This window comes from Papio anubis, chromosome 19, assembly GCF_008728515.1.
Source record: "Papio anubis isolate 15944 chromosome 19, Panubis1.0, whole genome shotgun sequence".
Taxonomy (NCBI): domain Eukaryota; kingdom Metazoa; phylum Chordata; class Mammalia; order Primates; family Cercopithecidae; genus Papio; species Papio anubis.
Window position 1 is genome coordinate 71,536,241 of NC_044994.1, and position 24,819 is coordinate 71,561,059.

At 43.3% G+C, this 24,819-nt stretch overlaps 1 protein-coding gene across 1 annotated transcript in view; it reads right to left on the bottom strand.

Moving 5' to 3' along the window:
• The window catches only part of LOC116271440, a 29,411-nt gene that overhangs the window by 3,670 nt on the left and 922 nt on the right, over positions 1–24,819 (bottom strand). The window contains exon 2 of the mRNA XM_031658651.1: positions 17,977–18,205. Coding sequence (XP_031514511.1) covers positions 17,977–18,205 — 229 coding nt within the window. The remainder of the gene's footprint in view (positions 1–17,976; positions 18,206–24,819) is intronic.

Genomic DNA, 24,819 nt, shown 5'->3' on the forward strand with positions numbered 1-24,819 from the left:
TGCGCTGTTCCAGAGCCCACAAGCTGGGGCGCCCCACAGGCCTTGGCTGTGTCCGCATCTCAACCGACAGTCACTTAAAATGTTTCTCCAATTAATTTTAAATGTAATTTTGCTTTTCAACTTAGGCTCATTCTAAATAAAACGAGTGACATCATGGACTAAGGTGCCTGTTATATTATTCTCTACCACATTCGAATTAATATATAATAATACGTAACAAATAAGTAACTAGTGGCCGGGCGCGGTGGCTCACGTCTGTAATCCCAGCACTTTGGGAGGCTGAGACAGGCGGATCACGAGGTCAGGAGATCGAGACCATCCTGGCTAACACGGTGAAACCCCGTCTCTACTAAAAACACAAAAAACTAGCCGGGCGAGGTGGCGGCGCCTGTAGTCCCAGCTACTCGGGAGGCTGAGGCAGGAGAATGGCGTAAAAACCCGGGAGGCGGAGCTTGCAGTGAGCTGAGATCCGGCCACTGCACTCCAGCCTGGGCGACAGAGCGAGACTCCGTCTCAAAAAAAAAAAAAAAGAAAGAAATAAGTAACTAGTAAAATAAAGAACGTGTGTGCACATTTTTCCTAAAGAGCCTCTCTTGCACGGACAGAACTAGGCATAGGGTATTTGGGGAAACTGTCTCCTGAGAAGTGAGGGGCGGAGGCAGGTGCCCGGAGGCCTGCAGGTGCCACGGGGCTGAGGCCGGCCTCCTGCGCGGGGTCCTCCCTCCGGCCTCCCGGGGAGCGAGCGCCACCTGCAAGGCGGTGGAGAGACGTCTCCATCTAGTGGCCGCCTGCTTCCATTACACTGGGAAGCAAGCTCCTAATCCTGAGGGTCCCTGGTTTCCTTTTGATGATGAAAACCCCCTGGAATCGCATAGCGCTGATGGCTGCGCAACCTTGTAAATATACTTAAAAAAAACCCTGAATTGGACACTTTAAAGGCATGAATTATATGGTACGCGTTACATCTCCACTTTTAAAAGAACTTTTGTGAAAGATTTCAATATATGAGCAGAAAGACATTGTTCACACCTTCTTATGGTGAAATTAAAGCATCTGAAGCATAGTGAGTGTGTCTTTTTCACTTTGTCCTAGAAACGTGAAGTTGAAAACATCCAGGGACCACAAGTCTTCGGGATAGAAATTGTTTCATGTGTGCTTTTCTGTAAGCCATAGCTATAGCTGTTACTAAACACCATTCTTCCAGGACTCTTTTATCTGATATTCTAATAAGTTGTTTCTTTTTAAGGGCACTTCTCCCTAAAAAGTGCTCTCAGGCTGCAATTACACAGATCTGAAACGTGCGGCATCCGCCTTTGCTCTCACTCTGCAGTGGAGCTTGTGGGTGTGGTTAAATTATGATGTTTTATTCTAAGGAGAGGCTGAGAACCATCTGCTTCTTGATGGAAACCATGTGTTATTACAAGACACTACGTCAGGCATTTTAACATGATACACTCCTTGCAATTATACTCACTGAGCAGAATTCCTCTAATGTTCTCCTCACACACCAACTCAAGAATCTTCCCCTGCACCTCAAATGGGATTGATCAGTGCAATTATTTTGTAAAGGTCTTTGTCAGGGGATTCAAAATAACCAGAAACAATAATTATTATTATTTAGAATTCAAGTGTAATTTTCCAGCTGAGATGCAGCCTCAGCCATACAGGTGTGGACAGAGTGGAAAATGAGGTTCTTTGTGTCCAGCACGTCTTCGGAGAGGGGAGACCCTGCTACCGGCTCCTCCTCCCCCAAAAGATGCATGAATCCGTGCAACCCTAGGCCCGTCACTGTCCCAGTGCACGTTTCATGGCCTCAAACGAGTCTTCCTTGTGTGTAAGCTTCAGGGAGAAAGTGCCTCCATGGGGTGAACGCAGAAGTATCACCCCAGGAAGTACCACCCCAGCAGCGGGAAGGGGGGTCCTGTCTGAGGCCCCAAGGGAGGAGCAGCTGAGCTCTGCTGTAGGGAGCCCAGTCCAGGGATGAGCAAGGCGGGAGGGGAAGGCCGGGAAGCGTCCGGGGAACTCTCTGAAGGCTGCCTTCACTCTCGAGCCTGGCCGAGGCTCAACTGGCCTGACCACGCTGTGATTCACATGTGCCTACGCACAGCCCTGATTCTTCTTTCCTCACACAGCCGTCGACCCTCAACAGATCTGACCTGCAAAACCGATCTGCACGTCAGCACAGCGGAGCCCTCAAAGACAGGATTATTTAGCCCAAAATGTTACTAGCACTGTAATTGAGAGATCCTGAGACCGACTGACCACGAAGACAGAGGAGGCAGTTAGTAAGGCTGGTCATGAGAGGGCATGAGAGGGCACATCACCACCTCGTGCTAAGGGAATGGTATGAGCAAACATATGCCAATAAAGATGAAATGCAAAAATGCCTAGAAAGATACAAATGGCCAAAACTTACTCAAGAAGAAATGGAAAATCCTAATAGGCCTGCAACAAGTAAAGACATCTTAAAGTCTTCCCAAAAGAAAAGCCCTGTCCCCAGTGGCTTCATTGGTCGATTTTATCAAATATTTAAAGAAGAAAATAATACCAATTCTACACAACTTTGTCAGGAAAACAAAGAGTAAGTAACACTCCCCAATTCATTCCATGAGGCCAGGATCACCCTGACACCAAGGCCAGACTAAACATGACAAGAAAACTTCACACCGGCCAGGCGCGGTGGCTCACGCCTGTAATCCCAGCACTTTGGGAGGCTGAGACGGGTGGATCACGAGGTCAGGAGATCGAGACCATCCTGGCTAACACGGTGAAACCCCATCTCTACTAAGAAATAAAAAAAAAAAAAAACTAGCCGGGCGAGGTGGCGGGCGCCTGTAGTCCCAGCTACTCGGGAGGCTGAGGCCGGAGAATGGCGTGAACCCGGGAGGCAGAGCTTGCAGTGAGCTGAGATCCGGCCACTGCACTCCAGCCTGGGCTACAGAGCGAGACTCCAACTCAAAAAAAAAAAAAAAAAAAAAAAAAAAAAAGAAAACTTCACACCAATATCTCCCATAAACACAGACACAAAAACCCTTAACAAAATATTAGCAAACCAAATGCAACCGCATACAAAATGGATTATAAACCAGGATCAATTAGAGTGTACCTCAGAAATCCAAGATTGGTTTAATATCTGAAAATCAGTTAATCAATAGATATGAAAAAATCATTAACAAAATACAATACCTATTCGTGATAAAAACTCACAGCAAACAAGAAATAGAAAGAAGGGAATGTCCTCCATCTTTTAACGGACATGTACAAAAACCCTACAGCTAACATCACAGTTAACCATGAAAGACTGAGGGCTTCCCTCCTAAGATGGTAAACGAGACAACGCTGTCTGTTCTCACAATGTGCTGGAGGAGAAAAATCAACGTTAGAATTCGTTAGTTTATTCACTTCCATGTAACGTACGGAGTAGACCTCAGGTGACAACTGGCCACGAACAGCTGGGAGGTACCAGAAGCTCTCTGGCTGCGCCAGACAAAGGGAGGGTTTACATGAAAGCTGGGCCTGGAAACAGGAATCAGAGTCACCCTAAAATAGGTGTTATTTTCTTAATGCCTGACTTGTAACGATAATGTCTCACATTGTGCTGGAGGAGAAGTGGTGAGAACAGCCAGCCTTGATTTGTTCAGCATCTCAGGAGGGAAGGCCTCAGTCTTTCATGATTAACTCCTTTCCAAGGAAGGAAGGAAGGAGGGAGGGAGGGAGGGAGGGAGGGAGGGAGGGAGGAGGGAGAGAGGGGGGGAGGGAGGCAGGGAGGGAGTGATGTAAGGGAGGGAGGGAGATTAAAACCATAAATACTGAAAAGAAGAAATAAAACTATCTGTTGGAGATGACCTAATCCTCTATGTAGAAACTCTTAAGAAATGTATAAAAAAGAACCCTACTGAACTAATAAGCTTATCAAGATTGTAAGATAAATCATTAAGCAAAAATCAATTATATCTTATATATCAATAAACAACCTGAAAATTAAGAAAACAACTCCATTTACAGTATCATCAAAAAGAATAAAATAGTATTAAATATAACAAAAGACATGCAATATTTGTTCACTGAAACCTACAAAATATCACTGAGTTTTCATCAGCAAAAACTGCAAACATCGTAGAAGAGCAAAACCAATGGAGAGACATCCTGTGCTCTTTGAAAGTTTCAATATTATTTACACGTTGTCTCCAAAAATTGCTATGATTCAATGCAGTCACTATCAAAATATCAGCACGATATCAGCATGCTTTTGTGGCAATTGACAAACGGAACTATTCATTTACACGGACCTGAAGAATCAAAAATGATTTTGAGAAAGAACAACAAAGTTGGAGAACGGATGCTGCTGGATTTCAGACTTCCTATAAAGCTACAGGGATCAAGATCATCTGGTATCAGCATAAGGACAGACATAAAGATCAATGGACCAGAACTTGAAATTCCAGGATGCTCATGGTCTATAGTGTAAAATGCAGCACTTTAAGGCATCCCTGGAGAGCGATTTCTTTCTGTTAAAGACTCTCTCAAGTCCGGCCCACCCTCGGTTCTATCTTGTACTGTCTGTCCACGGCTCCAATCCCTTCTCTGTTTTGAACCGCATTAAGACAGTCATCTGGGGACCTGCTTCTTAGAAACTCTCCAGTGGCTGCAATGGAAACCTGGCAGTGATAAGAAGAGAAGCAAACTAGAAAGTAATTTGTACATAAATTGCAAGTGAAATTTATAGAGGAAGAATGTTTCCTCTAACACAACATTTTACATTGTATATTATGAAAATTTTCAAACATATGCGAAAGCACCAACAGTTCTTCCGTCCCGTCGCCCCCTCCAGCACCCTCAGTCCTCGGTCCTGCCACCCTCTCCAGCACCCTCAGTCCTCAGTCCCACCACCTCCTCCAGCACCCTCAGTCCTCAGTCCCACTGCCTCCTCCAGCACCCTCAGTCCTCAGTCCTGCTGTCCTCCCCTCTCCAGCACCCTTGGTCCTTAGTCCTGCCACCCCCTCCAGCACCCTCAGTCCTCAGTCCCACCGCCCCCTCCAGCACCCTCAGTCCTCAGTTCCGCCACCCCCTCCAGCACCCTCAGTCCTCAGTCCTGCTGTCCTCCCTCTCCAGCACCCTCAGTCCTTGGTCCTGCCGCCCCCTCCAGCACCCTCAGTCCTTGGTCCTGCCGCCCCCTCCAGCACCCTCAGTCCTCAGTCTCGCAGCCCCCTCCAGCACCCTCAGTGCAGCACATCTTATCTCAGTCATACCCACTAGTCCCTAAACCAGGTTACTTTGAAATAAATCTCAGGTATCATACTATTTCATCTCCAAATATTTCAGCATGTATCTCTAAATGATAAGAATCTTCTTTAAGTAATATTCAAATAAGTCATCAGTTTTATGTTTTGGAATTATTTTTAAATAAACAGGAGAAATCCTCCCTTAAGTTGCAGGGACAATCCGCATTTGGCATAGCAAGCCTGGAGGTCTCCATTAAAAGGCTTTTTAAGACTCATCTGATGATTTAAAGTCAAATGAGTCGTATGCTTATTTTCCCAAAATATGTACTTTTTCCAGCTGCAAAGAATACATTATAATATGCAATAGCAAATAGCCTATTGCTGTATGGCCAGAACAAATGTGTTAGGAAATGCTGGAATACATTGGCTTATTCACTTCCACGTAAAGCACGGAGTAGACCTCAGGCGACTGTGCCACAGAAGGGTAGGGAAGGTGCCAGGAGCTCTCAGGCTGCGCCAAAGGAAATTTTTAAATGAAAGTTGGGCTGGGAAACGCGAATCAGATTTACCCTAAAATATGTTTTCTTTTCTTAATGCCAGACTCGTCATAACCATTTCATAAATTAAACCCGAACTGTATGGGAAGGCTCAAACAGCAAAATATTCAATGCCATCTTTCCCTGCTATAAATAAAAACACACCTGGTGAAAACTCTAGGACAAAACGGGGTCCTTCTAACTCGGAGTCGCTAGAGTCACCCCCACAATCAAATGCACCCTGGAAGCTTTCAGCAGTGTGAACAATGGGCTCAGCAGCAGGGCCTCTGTTCCCGCCCACGCGGGGATTAGAACGCGGCACGTTCTTTTTTTTTTTTTTTTTAATTTATTTATTATTATTATACTTTAAGTTGTAGGGTACATGTGCATAACGTGCAGGTTTGTTACATATGTATACTTGTGCCATGTTGGTGTGCTGCACCCATCAACTCGTCATTTACATCAGGTATAACTCCCAATGCAATCCCTCCCCGCTCTCCCCTCCCCATGATAGGCCCCAGTGTGTGATGTTCCCCTTCCTGAGTCCAAGTGATCTCATTGTTCAGTTCCCACCTATGAGTGAGAACATGCGGTGTTTGGTTTTCTGTTCTTGTGATAGTTTGCTAAGAATGATGGTTTCCAGCTGCATCCATGTCCCTACAAAGGACACAAACTCAACACCAAAAGCAACAGCAGCAAAAGCCAAAATTGACAAATGGGATCTAATTAAACTAAAGAGCTTCTGCACAGCAAAAGAAACTACCATCAGAGTGAACAGGCAACCTACAGAATGGGAGAAAATTTTTGCAATCTACTCATCTGACAAAGGGCTAATATCCAGAACCTATAAAGAACTCCAACAAATTTACAAGAAAAAAACAAACAACCCCATCAAAAAGTGGGCAAAGGATATGAACAGACATTTCTCAAAAGAAGACATTCATACAGCCAACAGACACATGAAAAAATGCTCATCATCACACGCCATCAGAGAAAGGCAAATCAAAACCACAATGAGATACCATCTCACACCAGTTAGAATGGCGATCATTCAAAAGTCAGGAAACAACAGGTGCTGGAGAGGATGTGGAGAAATAGGAACACTTTTACAGAACGCGGCACGTTCTACCCGCGGCCCCACCAGCCCCGCAGGGCGCACCAGCTGCGCTCACGGCCACGGAATCACCGATGCCGTCCTCACGCCTCTGGAGCGGCCTTCTCCGAGACAGCACACGGACCGTCTACGTTTTCCCGGTTGTCCTTTTCCTTCCAAAGTCCACGTGTGCGCTACCACCTCCTTTAACACACAGAAACGGAAAAGCAAAACAACGACGAAAACGGTAGCACGTTCCCTTCGGCCGAAGGGCAGCGCATTTGTTTCCATTATTCCCCCGTTTCCCTGAGAGGAACGCGCCATCCAGACAACCCGGGAGCGGTCAAGAGTCAGGGAGTAGCCGACTGAGCTGGAGCAGCCCCACACTCACCTGCAGAGCGGATTTACCTGGCCTGTGTGTTCGAATGCACGGTGCAAACTGTTCTGACGCGAACCCGCCGTGGAATAGCATCTTCCATGCAGACGCATTTTTGCTTATAGACACCTTGTCTTAGGAGCCCTCTCCCCACAATGGTAAGATTCTGACCGTCGAGGCATCGCCTTCTCCCCGTCACATCAGCAGGGCCCTTCCACTCACGGGGACTTTCCCAATTCTGCTCTTTTTCTCTGCCCCATTTATTGAAATAAAAGCAACCGCGAGCACGTGCCCCCTCCAGAACGCATGCTCTGTCTCAAAAACCAGCCCAAAAGGAAGAGGAGGAGGAAGAGGACAAGGAGGGGGAGGAAGAAACTGGTTTTCCCTGTTGGTCTATTTTATGCAGTTAAAAACAAACAGGAGAAAAATCAGAGGGGATTTCTACTTCTGACAATAAGGGAGGCCAGACACTCGGAAGGGTCCTCACCAACAAAACCATGGGATCCTGCCTGACACTTGGTTTTCCTGCCAGTATTGGCTTGAATGAAGTAAGGGACTTCTTCAAGGCTCCCTCCTGACCTGAATTCAGAGGAGGGAAATCCCATAATAAAATAGAAAAGGTGAGGTTGCCCTGAGAGGACTTGCCACATCAGAGCCACCTAAAGGTTGTCTGGGCCAGGAGGTGAGCTGGGGCTCCAGGCCCAGCAGAGGAGGCAAATGTGCTCCCCACTGAGGTCGCCAGCTTGAGACAGTGGTAAAGACCACCAGGTTCTCACAGAGTGACATCAGCCAAACCTGAGCTCACGGCCAAACAGCAGCAAACACTCGCCGAGGAACGCGTCCATGAGCAAAAGTCAGCACGCACAACCAAACACAGAACAGACTCAGACCCGCAGAGGCATCAAAATCAGTGGCTAGATCTGAAGAAGTTGTCCAGAATGCATAACAGAAAAACAGGGAGGCAAAAAATATTAGAAAGATTAAGAGGGAGAGATTATAGCAGAAGGTCTAGCGGATATCTATTTATAGTTCCAGGAAATGAGACCAAAAAGGAAGAGGAAGAAAATGATGGATTACAGAGATGATACTTGAAAATCTGCAAGAATTGATGAGAGTCATGAATACACATATATTCCAAATAGAGTAAATAAAAGGAAACCTACCTTAGACACACTGAGAGAAAGTGTCAGAACACTGAGTCCGGGTGCAGTGGCTCATGCCTGTAATCCCAGCACTTTGGGAGGCCGAGGTGGATGGACCACCTGAGGTCGGGTTTGAGATCAGCCTGGCCACCATGGTGAAACCCCACCTCTGCTAAAAATACAAAAATTAACTGGGTGTGGTGGTGGGCGCCTGTAATCCCAGCTACTTGGGAGGCTGAGGCGGGAGGCCAAGGTTGCAGCGAGCCGACATCACTCCATTGCACTCCAGTCTGGGTGACAAGAGTGACACTCCATCTCAAAAAAAAAAAATTCAGAATACCGAAGACAAACAGAAGACAGATCGCCAATGAAGCCAACAATAAGACTAACAGATTTTCTTTTCTTTTTTATTTTTGTTTTGGTTTTTTTCAAGACAGAGTCTTGCTCTGTCACCCAGGTTGGAGTCCAGTGGCACAGTCTTGGCTCACTGCAACTTCCACCTCACAGGTTCAAGCCATTCTCATGCCTTGGCCTCCTGAGTAGCTAGGATTACAGGAGTGTGCCATTATGCCTGGCTAATTTTTGTATTTTTGGTAGAGACAGGATTTTACCATGTTGGCCAGGCTGGTCTTGAACTCCTGACCTCACGTGACCCACCCTCCTCGGCCTCCCAGTGTTGGGATTACAGGCGTGAGCCACTGCGCCATGCCCAGATTTTTAACAGCAAAAATAGAAACTGGAATCCAGTGGAATCATGTCTTCTAAAAACAGATTGTCATTCTACTGCTGTCTACCCAAACCATCTTTCCATGAGAGCAAATAAAACATTCTCAAAGAAACAAAACTGAGAGTTAAACTCCAACAAAACTCTCCTAAAGGAGTTCTAAAGCATGTGCTCTAAGCAGGTGGAAACTCATCCCATAACGGCATGACTGACTTATGCATAGCATATCGTGTGGCGTGTAGTGTGTATTATGTAGTGTGTATTATATAGCGTGTATTATGTAGTGTGTATTATGTAGCGTGTATTACATAGCGTGTATTATGGAGCGTGTATCATGTAGCGTGTATCATGTAGCTTGTATTATGTAGCGTGTATCATATAGCGTGTATCATGTGGTGCATATATGTAGTGTGTATCATGTCGCGTGTATCATGTAGCATGTATTATGTAGTGTATTATGTAGCGTGTATCATGTGGTACGTATTATGTAGTGTGTATCATGTAGCATGTATTGTGTAGTATTACATAGTGTGTATTATGTAGCACGTATTATGTAGTGTGTATCATGTGGTGTGTATTGTGTAGTGTGTATCATGTGGTGTGTATTATGTAGCATGTATTGTGTAGCGTGTATTATGTAGCTTGTATTACGTGGTGTGTATTATGTAGTGTGCATTATGTAGCATGTATTACATATAGATTACATATTACATAACTATTTAGATGTCTATTAGATATACATTGTTTTAGCAGAACCAGTTCGTCTACATTGAGATAAATCTTTTTCCTTATAAATTATTCGTTACTTAAAAAAAAGGAAGTTATAAAATATCAGAAGAAATGACAAATTGTTAAATATATGTTAAATCTAAACAAACATTGTCTACGAGATAATAACCACAATATCTAACTTGGGAGTTATAAAAATTATAGAGGTAAAATATTGATCAATGATAGTTTGAAAGTCTGGAGAAGAGTGATCTAAGATTTACGTTGTTGAGAAGGAAACTCAAGTATTAATCTTAAATTTATTATATTTGAAATGCAAAGTAAAATTTCAATGGTGATCACCAAAAGAACAATGGAGTGAACAAAAATTTAAAAAATAGACAAAAAAGCAGATCTCCATAAATTCCCAAAGGAAAAATATGTGATAAAGGAGAAAAAATACACACACACATATATAGAGAGAGACAGGAACGACACACACACACACACACAGAGACACAAAGAGGGAGAGAGGGAGGGAAGACACACACATGCAAGCAAAGCTTATAAAACTGCAAGCGAAACTGTCAAATGTACTTTCAAAGTGAGAGATTTTGACGCATCTCTTTAGACTATTGCTTTTTCAATTAGAAAAAAGTAAACATATAGTAAATGTGAATAATACATTCAACAAGCTTAATGTATTAGATAGATATAGAATGCTAAACCAAATCAGAAAATAATACACATTCCTTTGAAGCAAATATTAACCATATACTGGGCTTTATGCTAACTGCATTAAATTTCAAAATAATAGTATCATACATTTTATGTTATCTAACCATAGTGCAATTAATTTAGAAATCAACAACACAGGCCAGGCGCGGTGGCTCACGCCTGTAATCCCAGCACTTTGGGAGGCCAAGACAGGAGGATCACGAGGTCAGGAGATGGAGACCATCCTGGCGAACACGGTGAAACCCTGTCTCTACTAAAAATACAAAACAATTAGCCGGGCGTGGTGGCGGTGCCTGTAGTCCCAGCTACTCGGGAGGCTGAGGCAGGAGAATGGCGTGAACCTGAGAGGCGGAGCTTGCAGTGAGCCGAGACAGCGCCACTGCACTCCAGCCTGGGCGACAGAGTGAGACTCTGTCTCAAAATTAAAAAAAGAAAAAAGAAATTGACAATACAAAGATAAAGAAATTTCCTATACATTTGGAAATTTTAAGATGTACTTCTAACTAACTCCTTCATCAAAGAAAAAGATTGTGATAGAAATAAAGCCATACTTGACTGACTATTTTAAAACTTGTGAGAGGAAGGAAAAGTGGAATCTAGTAGGGCATTTATAGCTCTGAGGTTTGATTCAAATGAACACAGGCTTAAAATTAATGAGCTAAACATCCAATTTAAGATGAAGAAAAAGAACAATAATGAATCAAAAGAAATTGGCAAATTCCTAGAAAATATAATTTCCAAAAGTGAAACATCTCACTTTGAGATGAGATAGGTCTGAACAGACCTGTAACTCTGAAAGAAATCTAATCAGTAGATTAAAATTTTCCCACAAACACATACCAAGACAAGAAAGGTTTAAGGTTATATCAAACATTAAAAAAGGTCATCCCACACTTATAAAAATGCTTTCAAAAATGGAATTAGAGACAGAAAAGAGGAAAGCTTCCCAACTCATTCTATGAGCCCAATATACCTTTGATTTCAAATTCAGCAAGGATAACACGAGAGGAACACAGACGCTTCTCACTTGTAAACATGGCCATAAAAAGATTAAGTCAAATATTAGCTAACTAAAAATCTACTTATGGAATTTGTTTTATCCCAGAAGTGCATAACTGAATCTGGTTTTTGAAATAGAATAATGTATACATTATACATATGCAAATATATGTATTTCCCTATCTTAACAAAATGAAAGAGGAAAACCATATGATCATCTCAACAGAGGCAGAAAACCATTTGATTCTATTCTAAAATAGTCATAAAAATCTTTTAGGAGACTAGGGATGAACTGAAGTTTCTTTAACCTGAGAAAAGGCATGCCAGAAAAACCCTTAGCATAAATCTTTCCTGATGGAGAAATGTCGGAAACCCTCCCTTTGCCGTCTGGAATAAGACAAGGAAACCCACTATAACCGATTCTGTTAATCACTGCACTATGGGTTAACTACCACAGCAATGCAAGAAAAGAAATAAAAACTACAAAACTTGAAAGAGAAGCATAAAACAGTCATCATTTATAAATATTTTTTAACAGTGGAAACTGCAATATACTATATACTATTAGAAATAAAAGATCTTAGTAAGGTGAGTGCGTGGTGACAGTTCATGAAAATCCACAGAAGTTCTATAAACCAGCAAAAATCAGCCGGAAAATGGCAGTTTTAAAAAAGCTATCGTGTACAATAGGAACAGAAAATAAAGTAACTAGTAGTACACACAAAACAAAAAAGAGCAAGTGCTATGTGGAGAAAATCATAAAATCTCATTGGAGGACTTTGAAATGAACCTAAACAAGTGAAATGGTAAACCGAGTTGACAGACGGGAAAATTCAAATCCCAGAACTGCCAGCTCTCCTCAAACTGCCCGAGATTCCACGTGGCTCTGTTAAGGCCCTAACAGGTTTTATCCATAAACTTGACACATTAATTCTACAAGTTATGAAACAACAAATACCAAGAACAGCCGCAAAACTTCTGAAGAAACTTCTAAAGAATCCTGGGGCCCTGGTCCTCCCAGATGTCATGACTTAGGAGCTCTAGCAATTCCGACAGTGCAGTAGAAGCCAGAATAGAAAATCTGGCCTGGCCGGGTGCGTGGCTCACACCTGTAATCCCAGCACTGTGGGAGGCTGAGGCAGGTGGATCACTTGAGGTCAGAAGTTCGAGACCAGCCTGACCAACATGGTGAAACCCCGTCTCTACCAAAAAATACAAAAAAATTAGCCAGGCTTGGTGGCACGTGACTGCAATCCCAGCTACTCAGGAGGCTGAGGCCTGAGAGTTGCTTGAATGAGCGAGGCAAGGGTTGCAGTGAGCTGAGATCACACCACTGCACTCCAGCCTGGGCAACAAAGTAAGACCCTGTCTAAAAAAAAAAAAAAAAAGGAGACTGGTATATATCAGAGATGACATCACAGATAAATGAGAACAGAAGTTTTTCAATATATAGGGCTGGGATGATTGGTTATTCATATGGAAAATGAATTGGATTCCTGCCTTACATCATATACCAAACATCCATTTCTTATTAAGTAAACGGTTAGCCATGAAGGGCAAACTTCATACATTTTAAAAGTATTAAAGAAAGATATCTTTAAAATCCTCATGTTAGGGAAGGCATTCTCTGTTCATCAAAATATCTCATAAAGAAAATGAAAAAGACAAACCCAAAATTGATAGACTACATTAGTTACATATAAACAATAAAATAGTTTCCTTCAGAAACCACAGGGAACTACTACAAATCAGTAATAAAAAGACAAACACCCCCACAGAAAAATGAGCAACAAACGTGAACAGGCATTTCACAGGAAAGAAAACTCAAGTGGCAGATAAAAAATAGAAAAATAAACTAAACCATATGGTCATTAGGAGACTGCCAATCAGAACTACAAGTTTTCATTTTAACACAGATTTTTACCTGGCATGGCAGAGACCAAGTTGGATAACACAGACTTCTTGAGGATGTGGATGGAAAGTAACTCTTTTGTTGCTGGTGGGATTATAAATTAAAACCACTATTTCAAAAAATTGGTTGTCACTTCATTCATCTGAACATTTGCACACTCTATGATTCTGCAGTCCCCTCCACACGCACACCCTCCTCCACACGCACACCCTCCGGTGGCTTTAACTCAGGTGCACCAAGAATCATGCAGAATGTTCACTGCAGTACTTCCCATGAAAGCAACTAAATGTCCATGTATAAAGACTCAGGAACACATTATGTTACACCAAATGTCTACGTATAAAGATAGCATGAACACATTCTGTTACAGCCGCATAATAGGATATTACACAGCAATCACAACCAACCAACCACAGCCAAACAAAAGCATACGGGTGAGATGCGGATGCACAATGATTAGTGCAACAGCCATCACTGAAGAATATATATGACGCTATTTTTATAAACCTCAGAAACAAGCCAAACTAAACAATATGTGTGTATATGTATGTATGTGTGTATGTATATGTATGTATATATGTGTGTGTGTATGTACATATATATTACTCTTTCCTGTAGAAAAGGAACATGATCAATACCAGGGTGAGGTTAGTGGATCCTCTGGTGGGGAAGCAAAGGGCACAGTGGGATGGGGAGCTCTCCAGCGGTCATTGTGATGTTGGTGACACCCTGGATTTCAGGTGAGCTGATGGGCTCATTGTAGGGGTAGTCTTCATAGCTCATCTGATACGTTACACACAGTCTGCTCTGTACTGTATGGGGAGCCCGGAAGCTGGAAACCCTGGAGGAAAGTGGCCACACTTGGCACCTGGCCAGGCCTGAGGACCCAGGGCTTTGAAAGAAGCTGGGCCAGCGAGACTGTGAGGGATGGCAGGATGGAGATAGGGGCCAAGGAAACAGAGGCGGGGGTCAGAGAACACGGGGGTTCCACACTGCTCCTTGAAAGGTCTGAGTCCATGAGGCCTTTGTGATACTCAGAGAAAGGAGGCAAGGCAAATGACAACGGCAGTCCTCTGACTCCAGACCGCGTTGTTAAGTTGGTCTGATTGAAGTGAAACAGCATTGCCGTCTGCCATGCCCTTGGTCCACAGAAGAGCGGCAGGTGCAGCTGCTCTGCGGGCCAGTGGGAGGGTGGGATGTCTGTGTGGGGATGACCAGACAGGACTGCCCCGGTCTCAGCTGCAGAGCCTCCTGGCCCAGACCTTGCCCTGCACAGAGAAGGCCAGCAAGACTGCACTCCCTGCTGCTCTGCCTACGAAAGGTTGTCAGGGAACTCCCGCTGAGACAGAATAGACCTGCTTTTGTTTTGCTTTAGACTGTGGTGGCTCCAAGTTATGCCAAAAAGAAACCACGTCAGTCACAGAGAGCCCACAGTTCAGCGCCAGCAGCTTCTTTCGCTGGTGAAAGCAGCAAGGCCAGCAGAAGTGATACCCTGGCAGGATTGAGTCTTCCTTCTAGCAGGACACTTTAATACCCTGGGCCTAATGGACCAATTCTTACCCAGTGTTTTTCACTGGCTTCCTTGCCATTTTCCCCCAGCAACGTGCATCCCAGCTGCATCTCAGGAGAGACGGAGGAAGGTTCCTCCTCACATGCATCACAGCTGCAACCCAGGTGAGGTGGAGGAAGGTCTGGGATCTTTTGCATCACAGCTGCGGCCCAGGTGAGGTGGAGGAAGGCCCTGCTCATGTTGCCCTCACCACTGCCTGCTGAGGGAGCGAGTTTTGGGGAGTGATATCTTGAGCCACCTCCACTTGATCTCCTGGGAGGGCTCATTCGTTCAGGTCCATGGACATTTTAAAGAGCTCCCTGTGTGATCGTGAGGTATACTGAAGTTTAAGAACCACTACTTTAGGAGGTTTTTGCTATTTTAAGGCCAACATTCATGCTCTATTTTATGTTCTATAACTGTGAATTTTATACTTTGGATTTTCTGAAAGAAGGGCATGTGTTCTTATGTTGTTTATTAATATACTAAAAATATCAGAATAAAAACAACACGGGGAAATGGCTGCTTTAAATGTGTAAGATGCCCACCCCAACACACCGGCACAGGCATATCTCAGAGAGGCTGCTGCTGCGGCTCCGGACCATGGCAATAAAGTGAATATCACAATAAAGCAAGTCACATAAATCGCTATGGTTTCTCGGTGCTTTATAAAATTATGTTTACACTATACTGTAGTCTTATTAAGTGTGAAATACCATTATGTCTTAAAAAATGCACATGCCTTAACTGAAAAGTAACTTATCGCTAAAAACTGCTGACGATCGTCTGCCCCTTCAGTGAGTCCGAATTTTTTGCTGCTGGAGGGGTCTTACCTCAGTGCTGACGCTGCTGACTGACCAGGCTGGTGGCGGCTGACGGCTGGGGTGGCTGTGGCCATTTTTAAAAATAGGACAGCAATGAACTTTGTTGTGTGGATGAACTCTTCCTTCCACGGAGCGTGTGCTGCTGCTGGGTAGCGTTTTACCCACAGCTGAGTTCTGTTCAGAATTGGAGTTAATCCGCTCACACCCTGCCACCACTTTATCAACTCGTTTATGGAATATTCTAAATTCTTTGTTTCATTTCAACAGTCTTCACAGTGTCTTCATCAGGAGCAGATTTCATCTCAAGAAACCACCTTCTCTGCTCATCCATAAGGAGCATTTCCTCGTCCGTTCAAATTTCATCCTGAGATTGCAGTTCAGTCCCATCTTCAGGCCCCGTCTAATCGTCTAATTCTAGTTCTCTTGCTATTTCCACCACGTCTTAAGTTATTTCCCCCACTAAAGCCTTAAACTCCCCAGTTATCCATGAGGGATGGAATCAACTTCTTCTAAACCCCTGTTAAGGTTGATATTTTCACATCCTCCCATAAATCATGAATGTTCCTAATGGCATCTAAAATGATGAATTCCTTTCAGAAGGTTTTCAGTTGACTTTGCCTAGATTCATCAGAGGAATCAACTATAGCCTTAGAAAATGTATTTCTGAAATAAGAAGACTCAAAAGTCAAAATCATTCTGGATCCCTCGGCTGCAGGGTGGATGTGGTATCAGCAGGCATGAAAACAACATTCATCTCCTGCACGTCTCCATCAGAGCTCTTGGGTGACCATGAGCAGGAATTGTTCTGAAAAGAATCTTTCTGAGCAATAGGTCTCAAGAGTGGGCTTAGAATGGTCGGCAAACCACGCTGTGAACACAGGTGCTGTCATCCAGGCTTTGTTGTTCCATGGATGGAGCACAGGCAGAGGAGATTTAGTCTCATTCTTAACGGCCCTGGGATTTTCAGATGGCACCTGGGCACTGGCTTCAACATTAGCCCCTAACAAGGGGGTCAGCCTGTCCTTGGAAGCTTTGAAGCCAGGCACTGACTTCTCCTCTCCACTGGTGAAAGTCCTAGATGGCATCTTCTTCCAATAGCAGAGGCCGTTCTATCTGCACTTAGAATCTGTTGTTTAGTGCAGCCTCCTTCATCAGTGGCCTCAGCTGGGTCTTCTGGGGAACTTGCCGCAGCGTCTCCATCAGCACCTGCTGCTTTACCTTCGCTTTTATGTTACAGAAACAGCTTCTTTCCTTCAACCTCATGAATGAACTTCTGCTGGTTTCCAACCTTTCTTCTCTCTGAAGAAAGTGGAGAGAGGCAGCTTCCTCGCCTCTCCAGCCTTCACGGAACTGAAGGGAGTTAAGGCCTCAGTCTAGACGAGGCTGTGGCTTCAGGGCGTGTCATGGCTGGTTTGATGTTCTACCTAAACCACTGAAATTTTCTGTCTCTGCAGTAAGGTTGTTTTACTTTCTTATCATTTGTGTGCACTGGAGTCGCACTTCTAATCTCCTTCAAGAACTTGTCCTTTGCATTCACAACTAGGCTAACCATTTGGTGTGAGAAGCCTAGCTTTTGGCCTGTCTCGGTTTCTGGCATGCCTTCCTCACCAAGCTTAATCATTTCTAGCTTTTGATTTAAAGTGAGGGACCTGTAACTCTTCCTTTCAATGAAACATGTAAAGGACATTGTAAGGTTGCTAACTGGGCAGATTTCAATATTGTTCTGTCTGAAGGAACCGGGAGGCTGAGGAGAGGAGAGACGGGAACGCTAGGTCAGGGGAGCTGTCAGATCACAATTAAGTTTGGTGTCTCACGTGGGCAGCTATGGTGCTCCAAAACAACTGCAGCAGGAACATCAGAGATCACCGATGACAGATCACCACAGGCGATAGAAATGAAAAGTTTGGACGACTGTAAGGATTGCCAAAATGTGACAGAGACATGAAGTGGGCAGGAGCTGTTGGGAAAATGGTGCCAATCGACTTGCTAAAGGCAGACTTGCCACGAAGTCAATTTGTGAACAATGCAGTATCTTTGAGTGCAGTAAAGTGAAATGAGTAAAATGCCTGTGTATAGCAACCAGTTTGAGGACTACTTCACGGCACACTGGTAGCTGATGGTACTTAGAAGCTGCCGGTTTTGACAGAGCTCACCTGTGAAGTGGTGATGGCTGGCTCGCCGGGGCCCAGGACCTGTGCGTGGCTGGGAGCTCCCTGTGGGGGTCTTTCGTGGGCTCCAGGACCTGCGGAGTGTGAGTTGCAGTTCGGTGGACAAACATGGCCAGGACAGATTGTGCTCCTGGGGACTGGGCACCTTCCCCTAGAAAATCAGTGACGTGGGAAACGGCTGTATTAGTTGTGAGTGACGTCAGCGAGTGTGGTTCTCAGCAGTCCTGTGACAGGCAATGCTACTCTTCCATTTATATTTTTAAAAAGAATAACCTGGTGGGGCTTTTAAGCTTTGGGGATAAAATAAACCAGAAAAACAAACAGCTTTTCTTGATAAGACCGATACAGACCCCAGGTCTTCCTCCCTGGAACTGTGACTGGTGTTGAGAGGTTGAAAGAGAATGGCCTGCACCACACCCAATGACCGTTCAGCTTCCCTCCTTCCTGAAAAGCTTCCACCGCATTTGGCGAGACTCCACGTGCTATCCCATCCTTTCACTCAGTGAAAATGAATGAAAATGGCCAGGTGCGGCAGCTCACGCCTACAATCCCAGCACTTTGGGAGACCAAGGCAGGTGGATCTCCTGAGGTCAGGAGTTCGAGACCAGCCTGGCCAACGTGGTGAAACTCCGGCTCTACGAAAAATACAAAAATTAGCCGGGCGTGGTGGTGGATACCTGTAATCCCAGCTACTCGGGAGGCTGAGGCAGGAGACTCACTTGGACCTGGGAGGCAGAGGTTGCAGTGAGCCAAGATCGCACCACTGCTCTCCAGTCTAGGTGACAGAGCGAGACTCCATCTCAAAAAAAAAAAAAAAAGAAAAAAGAAAAATCAAAAACCTAGTTGTAAAATGTAAACTTGAAGGCGCCTGTAGTATTGCACCACAGACTGTTTCTCACAGATTAATTTTGGTGGAGTTTAAACCTTGTTAGAATCAAAACGAAGGCACTTGTGTTAGAAAAACAAACGAAAAGCCCTGACGAATGGAACCAGCAAAGGCCATGCAGGGAGGTTCCCACGTACATCTAATAACAAAAAATATGATAGAAGACTCTGCAAAACTCAAAATCTTGCACAAAGACCAGCACAACCTGACACAAAAAATACTTCTGCAAGGACGTCTGCCCAGCAACTGCCTATCTAGCCTCGGACCAGCATCACCCTCGCTATTGATCTTTGTAGCCCGGGATAATTCTTTCAAAATAATTCTGTCATCCTCCTAATTTTCCCTTTAAAACCCTTTGTCTTCCTGTACCTGAATATGCATGCAATTTACTGTGGTATGTGTATTCCCATTTCAATGCTTTATTCTTGGATAAGTTACTTCTTCTTTGAGTGACCCTCTCTCTGCTCCTTAGCCTGATACATATGGTGTCAGAAATGGGACCAGAAAAATATCACCATCGGAAGAAATCATTTTTTATTCCCATTTTTTGGAACCATTGTGCAGTATTTACTTCAGCTCTTTGAGCTCTTCACTTCCACAACTTGATTTTTCACCCTGGTGAGTCCTTTCTCAGGCTGAGCCTTTCTCTTTGTGTTGGAGACTTTTTGATGCTACTCAGAATGTGACTTGGATGAGGCTGCCTTGATGAAGGACCGCACATCCGGCCCGAGATGATAAACAGGCTTTTTGTCTTCTCTGCGAAGTCCTTGCTGGTGCAAAGGCATAAATCTTTCTGGGCTGAATGCTCTGATTTGTACAGAATTAACATTCTCTCTGTAAGGCATGTCTTTACTTGTGAATTCACTTTTGATCTGCATGCCTAGTTTAATATTTTGTTCTATCAGGACACCTAGGTTAAAATTTTTGTGAACACTCTTACCTTGGTTCCTTTTGACTTGATTCGAGTCTTTCCCCTTGATGGTTTTTTTAAATGTTCTGAGAACAAAAATAAACATTCTAAATGATGGGTGCAGAATGGCTAACTAAAGGCCACTAGGGCAGCCGCCGCCATCTCAAACACGGCCTAAACTCCTGACATTCCCTGGCTGGATTTGTAGATTTTCTTTGCTCTCAAGAGATTAATAAGAATTGAATGAGATTCTAAAACATTAAAGTATGCCAGGTGTGCTGGGATTCCAGCCAGCTACATGTAGTGGCCCATTCTCATGCACATTTTTTAAGTGATCGGCAAAATGACACCAAGGAAAGTCCAGAGCTCAATGGCAATTATTTGAACTCTCTAAAAAAGCAACCCTTTCGAAAAAACAACCTTGCAGCAACAGAGTTAGCATGGAGTCTTCGAAGGTCTCTATCTCTCCTCCCACCCTTTTTTCTTTTTTGCCTATTTTGAATTTTCTGACTCTTCTGCTGGTGTTGAGATGAAACTCACTGCTTATGGCATTCTAGCCAAGATTTTTTTCAAAGTCTTAAAGGGCTTTCAAATTAACGGTGTTAGAAATTACAACAGCTCCATGGTAACCAACAACCTAGACACCTTTTAGAGACATCAGTTTAGGTTTGACTAACAATTGCTTACGCTGATGGAGCACTTAATTGAAAAATTAATAATCTAAAAGAAAAAGAACTACATATTTATAATGTTTATAAAAGTTAGGCTCTCAAATTACAGAGGTCAAAAGCTGGAACTCAGAGCAATAATGTAAGGTATCTCTGTCCAGCATAAAAATTGTATTACTTTTTCTGCCATGCAGAGTCCAAAAAGAAAAAGCCAAAAACAAAATAAAACCAAAACCCTGCTCCAATGCTTCCTGCCCACATCTCTAACCAACCAAACAAGACCAGCAACCAAAAGACATTTGCTGCTAGTTCAAGGCTACCTGGAGATTCTTATACAATGCAGTCAATCCTAACTAAAATGTTTTTCCTTTTATAGACAGATACAGATACAGACACAGGGTCTTGCTCTGTTGCCCAGCCTGGAGTACAGTGGTGGGACTACAGACATGCACCACCAGACATGACGAATTCTGTTGTCATTGTTTTGTACAGAGGGGTTTTACTCTGTTGCCCAGGCTGGTCTAGAATTCCTGAGCTCAAGTAATTCACCTGTCTCAGACTCCAAAAGTGCTGGGATTACAGACATAAGCCACCATGCCTGGCCCACCTAGCTAAAATGTAAACAATTGAAAATTTAGCCCTAACCTCATTTGAAAATGAGAAACAAAAAACAAACAAAAACAAGGTGGGTGGGGGTAGAAATGGCGTTTTTTATTTTTATTTTTAAACTGCATGGAAACTGTTTACCCAAAATTTTGGTCCAGAGCCTTCATGAGATTTCCTATCAGAGTAAATAGCACAAAACTAAAAATCTTGGTCCCCTATTGTATTCGTTCATTCTTGCACTGCTATAAAGATACTACCCGAGACTGGGTAATTTATAAAGAAATAAGGTTTAAGTAACTCACACTTCCTCAGGCTGGAGAGGCCTCAGGAAACTTACAGTCATGGCAGAGGGGAAGACGCATGTCTTACATGGTGGCAGGCGAGACAGAGCAAGCAAGAGCAGTGAAACTGCCTGACAAAACCCTCAGATCTCCTGAGAAGTCACTCACTATCACAAGAATAGCATGGGGAAAACTGCCCCCATGATCCAATCACCTCCCACCAGGTCCCTCCCTCAACATGTGGGATTATAGGGATTACAACTGGAGTGGAGATTTGGGTGGGGACACAGAGCCAAACCATATCACCTATGTTAGAACAACACGGTTTTCTTAAAGTATTGATTTGCCCTTAGGAAAACTGCAAGAGGTTTTGATGTTTAATCCTGAAATCTGTTTCTTTTTTTCCCCCCATTTTTTGTAGAGATGGGGGGGTCTTCCTATGTTGCCCAGGCTAGTCTCGAACTCCTGGGCTCAAGCAATCCTCCTGCCTTGGCCTCTCAGAGTGCTGGGATTACAGGCATGAGCCACTGGCCTGGCCAGCTTTTCCTGATGTGTCTGGATTATTCTGTGTAACCAAGAAAATTCCTGTGCTGTTACTAAGAGTCATGTAATTCCCTGCTCCAGGCACTCCTTTTCTTGTTTACAGTCCTCTATAATAAAGTGAACACTCGTAACCCTGGACGCACTCTTCCTGTGTCTAATTAAATTCAAGTACCCTTCTCTTCAGGTTTGACTTCTGAGCTATCTAAGGAGAAGCAATCACACAGCAGGAGGTTTTTCTTTACTTTTGGTAACTGGCCTAAACACAAGACATTTTTACATTTAATCAAGCTAGATTTGTTTCTTATTAAGTTTTTGATTACTCAGGAAAACTGAGCTTTAAATGGGTTAAGGCTTTTACATTCCTGTAATTTTCCGTACTTGCTTTTGAAGTATTTTAACTATCACTCTGCTTAAATGAATGGTTAATATTTTACATGACTTGTAGTGGTTTTTTTTTGAGACAAGAGTCTCACTCTGTTGCCCAGGCTGGAGTGCAATGGTGTGATCTCAGCTCACTGCAACTGCCACCTTCCAGATTCAAGCGATTCTCCTGCCTCAGTCTCCCCAGTAGCTGGGATTACAGGCACCCGCCACCACACCTGGCTAATTTCTGTACTTTTAGTAGAGACAGGGTTTCACCATGTTGGCCAGGCTGGTCTCAAACTTCTGACCCCAAGTGATCCACCTGCCTCAACCTCCCAAAATGCTGGAATTACAGGCATGAGCCACCGCACCTGGCCCTGTGATTCTGTTTTGATCAAGTGTTTTAAACTTTTTGACATATTTGGTAAGTTTCCCAAATACCAGAATACCAAATTAAGTCTTTTTGACCTAGAACTAACTTTTGGATTTTCTAGTTGTGCTCCTGGAGAGACTCACATATCTCTCATCTTCTTGAGACATTAAATAATTAGGCTTCTTTGGTAAACTGCAGGGAAGTGTTGTCAAATGATAAGTGATACTAGGTCTTCTTTCAAATACATTTACGGGTATGTTGTTGATATGTTTCAAAAATCATGTAAACTCATAGAAATCTAACATGTTATCAGTCATAATTTTGGTTGTTATATTACATTTTTTCTGAAGTTGTATTTGTATGGCTATGTTATTAATGCATTCTACAGATGATATGAAATTTATAAGTTTCATGGTCCTGATATCAGTCCAGCTGCCTGTCATGATTCCAGTTGTTCTCTTAAAACGTCATATGTTGGCTGGGTGCGGTGGCTCACACCTGTAATCCCAGCACTTTGGGAGGCTGAGGCAGGCGGATCATGAGGTCAGGAGATCGAGACCATCCTGGCTAACATGGTGAAAACCTGTTTCTACTAAAAATACAAAAAATTAGCCGGGCATGGTGGTGGGCGCCTGTAGTCCCAGCTACTTGGGAGGCTGAGGCAGGAGAATGGTGTGAACCTGGAAGGTGGAGCTTGCAGTGAGCCGAGCACCACTGCACTCCAGCCTGGGGGACAGAGCGAGACTACATCCCAAAGAAAAAAAATGCCATATGTTACATGTAAGTAACTAAATTTCCTTGGTAATTAGGAATTTTCATCAGATTTTTAACCATGGCCATTTTAAGCTTTTGGCTTCCCTACTAATTATTTTCAATTATTCCCTAAAAGTCTTTGCAATCAACTACAGTCCCAATTTGCCTTTCATAAAAACACTTGCAAGAACTCTTGGACACAGATTTCTGAAAACTTTAAGATCATGAACGGAAAAGGAATTTCCAGAACTCTGATGAAGAAACTGACGGGTCCGTGGCACTGCTAACCAAGATCACGCAAAACAAAATACTCATTATATGAAATTTAAAAATTAACACAGATAATGTTTTAATGACTTTTTCTTGAAACATTTTTAGTTCTTTACCTACAGGTTTTATTTTCCAGATTTAAAAAAATTCTCTCTCAAAAGTTGTCTATAGTTTACAACAATTTGGTATAGTTTAGTGAACAAAGGTGGAGGCATTTGATTTTTCTGTCTACTTGGTTCTTCCAAAATTTGGAAACTATTCACGTATATTCTTAGTTTTAAGTACAATATAATTATTTATATAAGTTCAACAAAAATCTATTCTCTCTTTACAGCAGGGTACAATTGGAAGCATTTGATTATAGTACAGAAGTTTTGACTGAATATCATATTTGAAGGTATCCATAGAAAGCCTGGTTTTAAGGCTTTCCAGCCTTACAATCAGTAAATAAAAATTGTCATTTCCTGGCAGGCCCAGGAACATTCAGGTTGTAAGTACAATCGAAGATCTGCCCAGGTTTGGCTTTCTAGCCTCAAGAGGTTTTTCAATCTGATAATCTATGTGATCAGTGTAGGGAGAAAAAGTTATGTTTCTAAAGAAAAATTATCATACCCTTGTTATTAGACTGTAGCTCTGAGCCTTGTTTTCGAGTTCTTGTTATCTACCTGTAGAATGGGCTAGTCCTGAATTCTCCTAATTTTCTCCAATGTTTGGCTATAATTCTCCAACTAAAAACTAAAACTGTTTCTCTCCTAAAGCCCTGTAAGATGAACCTAAACACATTTTAAGAAACAAGCCTCAGGCCTGATGTATGGTTCACACATAAGGTTCACCAAACCGCTTGATGCCACAACCAGAGATATTCAAGCTGCAAACTGGAAGGAAAAGTTGATGTTTTCATGTTGTAAACATAAACAGTTTTTCCCCAGACATTGGAACAAGACTCCGTATCACAAGGAGACCCTAACTCCTCAACTCCTCTTAATGTCTATCTTTTACACTTGACAGGATAATGATGAAATTGAAATTTCACAATCAGTAGCTTCTGTTGGTAACTTAACAGAGCACAACCTTTAAAAATCCTTTAGTAACGCCTGTAATCCCAGCACTTTGGGAGGCCGAGGCGGGTGGATCACCTGAGGTCAGGAATTCGAGACCAGCCTGGCCAACCCCGT